This window comes from Centroberyx affinis, unplaced genomic scaffold (genome assembly GCF_046629955.1).
Source record: "Centroberyx affinis isolate AG114_WGS23_722 - 3 ecotype Tasmania unplaced genomic scaffold, CSIRO-AGI_Caff_v1 ptg002611l_1, whole genome shotgun sequence".
NCBI classification, from domain to species: domain Eukaryota; kingdom Metazoa; phylum Chordata; class Actinopteri; order Beryciformes; family Berycidae; genus Centroberyx; species Centroberyx affinis.
In genome coordinates, this window is record NW_027280810.1 from 74,521 (window position 1) to 87,617 (window position 13,097).

The window sequence follows — 13,097 nt, forward strand, 5'->3', positions numbered from 1 at the left end:
TCCCACACACAACCCCCCTCCACCCCTGCTTTGTTTCTGTTGATCGGTCCATAACACTCAGCATAAGCCTTAAATTAACATAATCTATTCTGTAAAGCAAACAAAAAAAAAAAAGGAAATGACAACTATGGAGAAGAAATGGAATTGTGTACTGTAGCTGTTAAATCTTAGTCATTCTGTTCATTCTTTTCTGCTGTTTTTCTTAATATTTCTAATCTATACAACTCAGACTTCTGAGAAGAGCGAGATGTGTTGACATTGGTAATGAATGCACTGTGTTTGATGCGTTTAAAAAAAGAACTTCGACATGGAAGAGACCACTGTATTTGGATGGCACACTGTAATATAGTAAACCACAGCGGCCATCCTTCATTGAAACCCAGTTGTGTAAAGATGCTAGTTGAGAGACTCGGGGCAGGCCATCTCTTGTCTTTTAGAAATGTTTTTTATTGTATGTGTTAAAAAAAAATGATGGCAATTTCAAAAGCAGTTTGTGAATAAATTAAGTTTATTGAAAATTATTTTACAAAGAAAGGGAAAAACTGGCATATTGTGTTTTTTTTTATCATCTTCATCTGTAGTGTTTCTTTACATCTGAACAAAGTCTTACAGCTCGCCTGCCTTCACTGCAAAGGATCCTGGTCAAAGTCTGTCAGGAGCAGCACTTCTCGGACTCAAGCCCATATGGGAAAATTAAAAATTAAAGGAATAGTTTGTGCCAAAATGAAAAAGTCAATCATTATCTACTCCATTGAAATTTGTACGAAAATCAAAAGCCAGTTCACCCCATAAACTGTAACAACAGATGTAGTAGTGCAGTGGTTCTCAACGTGGGGTCCGGGGACCACAGGGGTCCTTGAGGGGTTCCAGGGGGTCCCCAGCAAAGTGATGAATTGTTAAACTTTAAGCATTATTTAATTTACAAGAAGTTAACACAATTAGAAATGTAGAAGAATGACTGTTTTGGTCATAGTTTCTCTGTTATCTCTCCACCTACAATACAGATAGTCATGGGATTCTGGACAAAATCATATCTGACAATACAAATATTCTCAGATTTGGGTCCGAGAGACAAAATCTCATCAAATGGGGGTCTGTGGCTCTAATGTGGACTAAATTAGGGGTCCTTGATGTGAAAAAGGTTGAGAATCACTGTAGTAGTGAGTGTGCCATTTTGAAGCCCAAAGGTCGAGTTTATGATCACCGCCATGTTGACGTTTTTGGAGCCGGAGCAGCCAGAGCGACCTGTCAATCACTAGGAAGACAACCCTGTATTATATCCGTTATGTCTTGTTAATGACGCAGTTATTTTGAAAATCGCCATATGGACACACATTAGAAGAAGTGAAACTAGCTGCTGAGACCAAAACCTCTTGTCGAAAAATGTATTGACTTTATATTTTTATCAGAAGTTGGGTGTGGTTCATTGACTTCATGGAGTCGGGCAGTTTGGAGTCTTTTTGGAGCCGGACTCTAGTGGACATTAGAGGAACTGCAGCTTTCAGCCACTTCCTTATTGGCTTCAAAATTCACCCGTGGTTTTGGCTGCTTTGGCTCGCCCCATAGTTCCATGTCAGCCTTCTAACAAACTTTTGAAGTTAACAGCTATCGTTTGTTGTCCATCAAATTTAACCGAACGGCTCATGCAGCAGAACCAAAGTGTTTTGTAGCCAAACGATGACAGTTTACCTCATTATCTCCTAGATTTCCCTCTCTGGCGGCGTCTGGTCGCCCTGCAGCGCTCTGGCAGGAGACTCAACACTGTCAGTGAGGAAAATCAAGGAGATAATGAGGTGAATATTGGACTTTTGGACCCACAGTGCAATCTTTTGGCCACAAAACACTTCCTGCATAAGCTGTTTGGAGACATTTGACGGACACTTCATGCAGTTTTGGAGCTGTGAAAAACATCTGTAGTGAACGGACATGGGGGTGAGAGGATAATGACTGAATTTTCATTTTGGGGTGACCTGTTCCTTTAAGGCTGTCATGCAGGACAGGAAACTGTTATTTTGATCCACCAGCCACAGTGAATGATGAATTCCAAAATTCAGCATCCACTTTGACTATATTACTAGCCACGTATGATTTTAGAGTAAAGCTAAAACCCTCCAGGATGGCTGGTTTCCTGTCAAAGCGCCCGGTAGAGAAACTCTGCACCCACAGCCAGAACTGACCGAGATGTGGGTGGAGGCAGGTGTTCCCACAATGCACGGCTGCATGGAGAAGAGAAGAGAAGAGAAGAGAAGAGAAGAGAAGAGAAGAGAAGAGAAGAGAAGAGAAGAAAGAGAAGAGAAGAGAAGAGAAGAGAAGAGAAGAGAAGAGAAGAGAAGAGAAGAGAAGAGAAGAGAAGAGAGAGAGAGAAGAGGGGTCGACAGCGATGGAGACAACTACTTACAACCTACAGCCACACAGCGGCGCCACTGTTCCTCTGCTGGGACATGGGCACCACCTCCATCACACACACACACACACACACACACACACACACACACACACACACACACAGGAGGTGGAGGTGTTGATGCTGAAGAGCTGGGTCCTGGTTGGTTACAGCAAGGTGTTTAACCCTGTGTGATTGGAGGGGCAGAGGAGAAAGATAGAAGATTAAAGGAAAAACATTTGATTAGGTGAAAAGAGGAAAGTAGAAAGAAAGAAAGGCAGTGATATGAGGGTCACAGTGTGGGATGATACTGACTGTTTTCAGAAGCAGATGTGTGTCACCTCCAGATCAGCTGGATCAGCAGTCGGTACAGAGCAGAGACCGGTCCGCTTCATGGTGTTTTCCGTCCATGGAGGCCACAGCAGCCTTGACAGCGGCAGAGCATCTGAACCTGCTGAGCTACATTAGATGTTATTCAAACTAAAATGAGTCTCGTGTCACCCAGTACATGGCATTCATTGGGCTTTGGAAGCCTTTTGAAGCCCACACCCCAAACCACATGGGCCTGGAGGCTTCTGAAGCTGCACAGTGTTCCTTTACATGTGGAGTATCTAAACTTTGGGCTATTTAGCAGCACAATAAAACCTATTATCAGTCTGCAAGTCTTAATATCACCATATTTACAATGTGGGCATATACTTTAATCTAGGGCTGGGCGATAATTCAATATTATCGTTTATCATCTTTCAGTGGAATCATATCGTGATGATATGAAGATATTTTTGATATCGTGACACACATTTCTGCTGTCTGAATTGATGATGACAAGCAAATTTTACTTAAAACTCATAAAATGAGGTATGGTAGGAATATTATTTGAATATTTCTGTTTTGTTTGACATCACACCTAACATCACCATTCGGTTCAATGAGATGAACATTAATTTGATTATTTAATGTGATTTTGCATACATGAACCATATCGTGATATATATTGATGTTGAGAAAAATCCTTATTATTATCATGATATTGATTTCAACCATATCGCCCAGCCCTACTTTAATACCATATCTTCAGTGATATTTTTTAAAAATCACCCTAATAATGTAGCCTAAACCTTGCGACAACTGTAATTATTTGATTTTCCAGTAATTGTAGGTCAAATCAAACACATGAAAAAATGTAGGCCTACATAACATAACATAACATAACTTTGACATTCTGCGGCAGCCATCTTAACTGTAGTTCTAATCCTCTAGTTCTGTGGTGTAGAAGTGAAGGAGGGCAGTCACTCCCCCTTCCCGACACTTAGGAAAGTGGAGCTGTTTGAATAAATGTTTGATATGTTAATCAATGGTTATGAGTATAGTGTACTATGTTAGATATATTTGTCATATTGCATCTTCTCTGCTAAGAAATCATTCCTACTGAAAGGGAAATGCCAGCTATTCAAGGTATGTATGCATTCATTCATTCCTGTCTGCCTGAAGTCTGATAATTCACAGTTTTGTCCTCAGCTGGATTCAAAGCTCGGTTACAAAGGGGATTGTAATCGAGGCAAACTTCCTCTGGCGTCCGTACATGAGCAGCTGTGTTCACTACTGCCCCACCACATGATCACAACAGTTAGACGATCACAGCTGAAGTGGGCAGTCCAACAAGGTTTAGTTTTATCCCTGGCTCCCATTGGTTCACTGTTCTAATTCTTATAGAGCAAGGAGCTTTAAGTTCCATTTCTGGTCAAGCTTTATTGAAGTATTGTGACTTCTGGTTAGTGGTGAAAATGGAGTTGCTTGTCATGTTGTTCTTAAAACTTTGGCCAAGTTTCTTGATCATCCAAGTTTCTGGAACAGGTCGCATGGTGTAACGGCTCACACTCTGGAATGTGAATCCAGCAATTTGAGTGCAAATCTTGATGGATTTTAAATTGACCTAATCAAACTATTAACATATAATTTGAAGGCTTTTGAAATACTCAGAATCATACATCAGCATCCAAAATGGTTTCTTAGCGACTAAAAGAGATGCACCTTCATCCTGCCACATGACTAACAGGATACTGGACATTCCCGCTAAACAGTGGTGGAAAGTAACTAAGTACATTACCTCAAGTACTGTACTTAAGTACAATTTTGAGGTACTTGTACTTTACTTGAGTATTTCCATTTTATGCTACTTTGTACTTATACTCCACTACATTTTAGAGGGAAATATTGTACTTTTTACTCCATTACATTTATTTCACAGCTATAGTTACTAGTTACTTTTCAGATCAATATTTTATATTTAAAACATTTGATCATCTTTATAAAATAACTAAAATAGCATTGTTATAGATTAGACTACCCAAAAGTATAGCTAAACTGTTAAGATTAGCTTCATGTTGACAACTTTAAAATGCTGCTTACATGTACATGTATGTCAATAAATCAGTATTAATATTCCAAAAATCTATGAAAAATATAACTCTCTAAATGGGGTCAGTTTGCATAATGAGTATGTTTACTTTGATACTCTAAGTACATTTTGCTGCCAATACTTATGTACTTTACTTAAGTAAGATTTTGAATGCAGGACTTTTACTTGTAATGGAGTATCTTTACATTGTTGTATTGCTACTTTTACTTGAGTAAAAGATCTCAGTACTTCTTCCACCACTGCCACTAAACCAGGAGCTGTGATAAAAACACTTGAAACATACTCATGCAACAAAGTAGACGTTTACTATAAATAGTTTATTGTTAAAAGTTTAAAAGTCAGGAAAGCAAGAAAGGAATATTTGCTTTCATTGTGTCCACAACATTATGCGTCATTAAGAGTTCCCCATATCCATCAAATTACAATTAAAACAACACTGATAATGGACAGATAAAGATCTAATTCCATTGTCTATTTCTGGTCTAAGGTGAACAGGGAGGTTCAGTCTGTCCTGCTCAGGCTCTCTGTGGAGCCGTCGCTCGCAGCGCTGCTTCCCTCTGTCTGCTGGGAGGTGAGGGCCGGCGGGGCCTGGGTGAAGCTGATGGGGACGACTCGCTCCTTCCCGTCCGACACTCGATCCCTGGGGGCCTGGATCTGCAGCTGCCCCCCCGCCAGCGAGCAGGACACGGCCTCGGGATCCACGCCGTCCGGCAGGTCGAACTCCTGCCTGAACTCCTGGCACCTGTAGGAGTAGGAGCCCTTCCCGTCCTCCTGCTTCTTCTCCGTCTTGCCGCTCACCCTCAGCTTCCTGCCCACCTGCTTGACGGACAGCTCCTCGGGGGTGAACTCCTTGGTGTCCAGCATCAGGGCGAACGTGTCGCTGTCCCGCCCCACCTGGAAGGAGATGGGCTTGAAGACGGCCGAGGAGCAGGAGGAGGACTGGTCGATCTCCTCGAAGATCTTCTGGTGGAGCCTCTCCATGAACTCCATGTTTTGCCTCATCTCCTGCATGTGTCTGATCATCTCCTGCTCCATGTGGAAGAAGAGCGGCCTGGTCTCCGGCCACAGGCTGCGGACGGGCCAGTGGAGGTCCAGGAAGGGCCTCATGGAGACGGGGGACGGCTGGAACACACTGGGACACAGCATCTTGTCTTCGGGCTGAGGAAAGATTTCGTTTGGTTCTGGCTCTAGCTGGTCTGGCGTCTTTGCCTCTCTGTCTGTAGTCGTGTCTGTCCCGGTTTCTCTGCTGTCTCTCCCTCTGTCTTGCGTTGATCCCGGCTGCTCTGGGGGTCTTTCTCCCTCTCTGTCTGTCTGTTCTGCCCTTTCCCTCCGTGCCTCCCTGCTTTTTATACCCGTCCCGGAAACTTCCAGCAGCATTCCTCGCCCCGGCTGTGTGTGAGTGTGTTATGACGACCACACTGTGCTCATGCTCTAAATGCGGCCCGGTGGCATTACTGCAGCCGGCTGCCACATGCCAGCGGATCACAGCTTTGTTCTATTTCAGGGGTTTGGACCGGAGCGGCAGGTCGCTGCGGTCCGCTCATCATCTTTATAAAGGAGATGAACACACACACACACACACACACATGGCGTCCTGAGTACACAGCAACCTGAAATACTGTTCATTATTCATTGACACAAGCCTCTGATGGTGCAAGAGCATCCATCATACGAGAAATAAAGAACATTAACGGCTGTTGTTTTTCTTTTTTCTTTTGATGTATCAGCTAAAATAAAAAAAAAAAAGCTTGTACTTCCTATTGGTGTCAAATTTCTGTAATTCTCCCAAATACCCATTAGTGATATTAAACGATATTTAGAGGTTATATGTTTCTTGGAGGACAAGAAAAGATATGTTAGATATTAGAAAAGGGCATTTGTGTTTGAGCTGGTGATAGAGAAAAATGTAGAAGCTCATTTATAGTTGATTTAAAACAAAGCTCTCAGAAATATCATGAAGTAATTCACTCCCAACATGTTTTCCTTTAAAGATGTATAGCAATAGAAAGTGTATGGTACATTTGTAACTGTTAAAACAGCAATTAAGTAATTCCCAATATGTTTTCATTTGTAGAAGCAGTGATACACAGTAAATGTGAGCAATATCTGTATAGACAATATGTGCGATACCAGCAGTGAAGACCTATAAACACCCACAAGTGTCCAGTCCTCATTTAGACCAAAATATCTGTCACATGTCTGTCTGTCTGTCTGTCTCTCTATCTATCTTAGTGTGAGGGAGAAATAAGTATTTGACTTTACAGTTACATCGTTCACATACCTTATAGTTTATCTCTTACTTAATTTATTCATCTGACATAATTTGTTTATTTTTACTTTATAGTTTATCTCTGACTTTATGGTCTATATCTCTCTTTATAGTTTCTCTCTTGTTATGGTTTATTAATCTCTTAGCCTACAGTTTATTTCTTCCTTTATAGTTTATCTTTTGCTAGCCTATTTATCTCTTAAGTTGTAGTTTATTTATCTCTTACTTCATAGTTTATTTATCTGTTTACAGTTAATCTCTTAGTTTATGGTTAGGTTTGACTATATACTTAGTTAATTATCTTTGACTTCATCGTTTCTTTATGTCCCACTTTAGTTTCTGTCTAATTTGACAGTTTATCTCTTGCTGCGTCATGTTCTAGTCTAGTTGCTGACGTCTCGCGCTGTGCGCGCGTGCCGTTGGAGTTCATCACCAGAAGCTCGAAGTTTCCAAAATTAGCTTGTGGCTTTGACTGAAATGAAGAGGTTATGACAGAGGTGAGCCAAGTGTCTGTGTTGTTAAGTTACCCCAAAATTAATCGGAATTAGCATATATAAATTTGGGTAATGTTGGGTCTGTTTAGTTCAGATAATATCGCCGTTGCCATTGCTGAACTTGCTAACGTTCGCGTACTTTAGCTAGCTAGCCGGGGCTCAGCCGAGTCCACAAGTTGCTCGTCTTGCGGTTTCGGTAAGCAGAGAAAAATAAAATAGGCTTTGTACTCCAACATGTGCGTAACGTTATTGTTAGGAGAATTATGTACCTGTTGACATGCTGTTCAGCTGATTGTTTGTGTGGAGCGTCGTCCAATTTCTGACAAAATTAAACCAATTTGTTAGGCGGGGATGTGTCCGATAATGGATGCCTCGTCTCAAGTTGTCTGGTAACGGACACACTACATTATCATTCAGCCACATACAAATACAAGCTTGGCTGCTGACTGGTGTTCGTTTTCCACCTTGGTAGAAAATGTATCTGTTGCCTTTTTAACCATATCAATTATGGATATAAATCTAACGTTACTAATTTATCGCATAAATGAAGGGCTTCACGTTACTCGCAGTTTAATTTGGATAGACAGATGCTTTTGTTGCTAATCATGTAAAATCCATTGAAATTGAACCTGGTTTACATTGTTTGCAAACACTGTTACAACAGAAACTTTTGCTTGACAAACTCGTAGCTCGCTGCTGCCGCCAACCGTCACTCCTTGGTAAATACAAGCTCAGTTAATCAAGAACAGGAAGAGTCACAAAACTGTAGATGGCGCTAACGTGAACCTTATAGTCCAGTTTATAGCTCAGATACTGAAATACAGTAACTCAGTTAGACAGGGACACCAAGCAGCAGATGTGTGCCGGTGTTTAAGACTCCACCCGGAGCCGTTGTGAGGCAGCCGGGGGATTAGCTCAAATGGTAGAGCGCTCGCTTAGCATGCGAGAGGTAGCGGGATCGATGCCCGCATCCTCCAAATAACCTTTATCTTTCGTTATTTAAATAAATCAGTGTTTCAGTAGCCACCTCTCAATATAAACTTGTAGGACCACAAAGGAGGCTGTTAAACCTAAATACACGCACACACACACACACAAGCACTGTTGCTTTTCTCTCTCTTGTGCTTGTTGTGTATATCTGTTTTTTTTTTATTATCTGTTGTTTTTATGTGTATATGTGTGTTTTGTTCTCTGTAAAGGGCTTTGTAATGAACATGCTTGTTAAAAGATCTCTATAATTAAAGCTGACTAAAGGTTCTGGCTCATAACCTTGTGAGTTCAACCTATGGACCCATTATCTGTGTAGCTCTTATATTTGGGCTTATTTTACTGATGAACTGTGCTGGATTTTGCCATGTTCAACACATACAGTTGAGGCTCACTTTCAGTCAGTAATACAGCCAACAGACCTAAAAATCATATTGTTTTATCTATCACAGCATGGTGGCGTTAGAGTATGAACTGTCAACAGTAAATAATACACATTGTGAGGTTCCAGGGTAGACTGCATTAAAATACAGAAGAAACCAGGTGTGACATAAGTGGTTTAGTAAATCCTTCAGATGATTTAAACACAGAGATGAAACCAGCCACCTTTGTTCCATCTGCTGTATGAAAGTGAGGCTTCGTATCGATAGTTATCAATATTTGTATTATTTTTTATTTAAAGTATAGTCAACTACAGTTCAATTTTCAGTACAGTTCAGTTCTAGGACAGTTTTCATTTTTGCCACAGGGGGGCGACAAAGCCTGAGTCAGGGCCAGTAAATGTGAAATCTCTCAACTCTCTCCACTTAAATAAATCCCCTTAAAATCCCTTAAAACTACCTGAATATGGTAGTTTCTTTTGACAGTGGTTGCAAGTGGCATTTCCATTGTCGTCTTCTAATTTCTCAAAATGCTGCCACACATCAAACGGCATTTTTCTTGTGCAGCAGGCCGACTGACTGTTGTGACAGGCTCACTCACTGTGGCTCACCAGGCAGCAAATCACAGAAGAGTATGTCAACAGTTACTAGGGAAAATCAGGACTGGAGTGTTTGGATAACCAGTCGGCATGCTGAACATTTATTTATCCATGCATAAAAAACAAAATATATGTTTTACTTTACTTGATTTTCCACTCCAATCGATAAGTGGTCCCAGCCCTAGTGCTAATATTGGTTAGTTTGGTGGTCAGATGCAGGCCGCAGAACTGCAGTTGATTCCCGTGTGTTTCTCACTCCAGGTGTTCTTTAACTCCAACATCACTCTGGTCAAAGGAGTGAGATACTCCCTGGACTTTTGGCTGCTGCATTTTCTATAGTGATCCATCCTGCCTGGGAGTTCCCTCTGGCCTTTGGTCGAGCGAGCTTCAGTCTACACTGGAGGGAGAGAGAGAGAGAGGTAGAGACGGAGATGCACTTCTTCCTAAAATGTGAAAAATTCAAACCAGCCAGAGAAATGTTCTTTAACAAACTCAGCTCCCAAATTCCCAACTTCAAAGAGCTGGATGACAAGTCCAGAGTAGGAATTGTCCTGGGAGAAGAAACACAGCAGATCTGGCTGCACTATATGTGTTAACCTGCCACAACCTGAGGAACAGAGTGACCAACACATACACACACACACACATGTGCACACGCACACACACACACACACACACGTTGACCAATATGTTGTGTTTTTGATTCTTGTTTTATTGAATGTATTTTTTTTATTGTTGGACTATTGATAGTCCAACAATGATGGATGCTAACCCTGTGCTAACCCAGCACACACACACTCACACACACACACGCACACACACACACACGTTGACCAATATGTTGTGTTTTTGATTATTGTTTTATTGAATGTATTTTTTATTGTTTAACTGTTATGACTATTGATAGTCATTATATGATGGAGTGCTAACCCAGCACACACACACTCACACACACATAGAGACGCACACACACACACTCTGTACCTTTATGCTTTGGCAACATTGTAAACTTTCATGCCAGTAAAGCAAATTGAATCACGATAGTCGATAATCAAATTGAATTGAATTGAATTGAGAGAGAGAGCAGTGTCTCCTTGGCTGCCAAATAGATAAATTCCAAACCTTTTCCACAAAACGCGCTCTGCTAGCTCAGTCTATTTGGAACTAAAACATTTGCCAGCTAAAATAATTTTTATCATCGTCCCTTGGCACAAGTGTTACATACATTTTGAACGTGCATGACAATTTAGCATATAATCCATAATCATTACAATTGTAACTACATCATACGAGTTGTACTACATGACCTTACAGTATGTGAAGAGCTGGAGGACAGATAAAGCCTGGAGACATTCGTTCAGACATCAGAGGGCTGGTTGAGGTGCGTCATGGCAGGACCTTTCACTTGTTAAAACATCAGCTGAGTCAATTTCAAACAGTGCGGTCAAATCTGTAAATTAGAAGAGACAACCTGTTCCAAGATGTAATTTTAGAGAGAGAATTTGAATGTAAGAGTAGGTCAAAAAGTCCATCATGCATCTTTTGTACTGAATGAATAAGAATTTTTTGTATTTTCTTTTTTTATTTTCCCATTTATCAAATATTTGTCTTTCTACAGCCAAAAGGAAAATATTACGTCAAGATCACAGTACTGATACACTCTCCTCGAAAGTGTTGAAGCCAAAATGAGAAAGAAAAATGTAAGAAGTTTGACGATGAGCGCGTGGATCTGGCTCAGAGGAAGAAAGACTCGCTGACCTATCACACCGCAGACATGCCAACAAGTCCAAGTGCTGTTAGTAGAGCAGTTTTTTTTTTTTTTTTTAAATCAAGGTGAGTATCTGCTCTCTTTCAGCACCACTGCTACTTATTCATGTAGGTCCATATAGGACCAACTAGGATTGTGAAAATTAACACACTAATTTTAACATGATTAGTTTGAAATGTTTAACACGTTAAAACGCAATTGGAATCCAAATCACAACCTTTTTCCCACATCATCCCTTCTTTCTCTCATCTTTTCTTTCACTCTCCAATGAGTGAGAAACGCCTAAAACTGATCCCATCAAAAGCATACAGTATTCAATCCTAAAGTGAAATGAAGCCTTACATGTTTCATCTGTGTTGGTTCCAGAATCTGTGTGAAGATGCTGAAGCAGCAGCAGCAGCTCTTCAGTCACGTGTCCACAGTGTTTCTGAGGCACCTGGCCGCCGAGATGCTCCTCAAAAGCTACAGCTCCGGTAAGCCAGAAGAGCTGGAGGCAAGTCAGCAAAACCTCACACTACACCAAATGAGGTTCAGGATTCAATACAACCACGATATGATGTGATAAAAGCTCAGTGTCAACAAAGTCTGACTGTGCAGAATTCTGTTTATTTCGGAGACACAAATCTTTCTAGCGATGCCATTGGCTGCTAGAATGTAAACAACGATTTTAAAATGTCATTACAAAGTGACAATAATATAATTTGGATGGAGAGCTTGTGAAACTGTGATGGTCAAGAGTCTCATTTGTGATTACTACAGCAGAATAACATGGAGCTGATATCACCATTCATTTTTCTGACCCATGATACCTATTGGGCTTCCTGGGGTCACACCTGCTGCCATTGTAGAGAACTATGTGGACACTTTCTACCTGCCCACGGACAGGTTTGATGAAGTGGGGTCATATTTCCCAGAGGTCCAGAGGGAAGTGGAGGAGAAGACCACAAACATTATCAGCATGTACTGATGGGTCAGTCTGACAGTTGACACACTGTTCATCAACTGAGATACAGTAGTTTACAATATGTTGATGCTGTTTGATATTCGCTCAGTTGTTTTAATTGTCGAGTAAATAAATCAATATAGATTTGAAACATTTGATGTTGAAAAAAATTACAAGGAAGCATCTGTTTCACATCTTTATTGCCTTGACTGTAGCAGAGTTGAGGTGGACCACATGAACAATAGCTGCCACTTCCGGACAGCTACTGTCCATCCTTATATACTTGAAATGTTATGTAAGTGCAGTCCAGTGGTGTAAATAAATGAAAGACAAAATCAGCTGTTTGAATTGAATAGGCCACAAACTTCATGCTACACCCCCCTACCTCCAGGTTGTAGTCCAGTCCCACACCCCCATACCCCCAGGTGATAGTCCAGTCCCACACCCCCTCACATCCAGGTGATAGTCCAGTCCCACACCCCCTCACCTCCAGGTTGTAATCTAGTACTAAACCCTCATACCTCCAGGTTGTAGTCTAGTCCTAAACCCTCATACTTCTAGGTGATAGTCCAGCCCTACACCTCATACCTCCAGGTGATAGTCCAGTCCTACACACCTGTACCTCCAGGTGATAGTCCAGCCCAACACCCCTGTACCTCCAGGCTGTAATCTAGCCCTAAACCCTGTGATCATTCTATGGTCACAGGAATAGTGTAACCGTTGCATTCAATTCAATTCAAATTTTTTATTGTGTTTTGTAAATTCTGTAAATACTACAGTATCCGTTGCCAAAGCAAAACAGTGATAATCAAGACAACGAAAAAATAGAAAGTATTAGTAGTTAGGTCAGTTCTC

At 41.1% G+C, this 13,097-nt stretch overlaps 1 protein-coding gene and 1 non-coding gene across 2 annotated transcripts; one reads left to right on the forward strand and one right to left on the reverse strand.

Annotated features, from left to right (window-relative positions):
- Positions 1–5,145: 5,145 nt before the first annotated feature.
- LOC139657051 (heat shock protein beta-11-like) lies at positions 5,146–6,100 on the reverse strand. The gene has a single exon (XM_071534749.1). It carries the CDS (start codon positions 5,946–5,948, stop codon positions 5,304–5,306), a length of 645 nt encoding a protein of 214 aa, XP_071390850.1. The 5' UTR covers positions 5,949–6,100; the 3' UTR covers positions 5,146–5,303.
- A 2,369-nt stretch (positions 6,101–8,469) lies between these two features.
- trnaa-agc (transfer RNA alanine (anticodon AGC)) lies at positions 8,470–8,542 on the forward strand. Its single transcript has one exon. It is a non-coding gene; the product is annotated as a tRNA-Ala (tRNA).
- Positions 8,543–13,097: the final 4,555 nt, after the last annotated feature.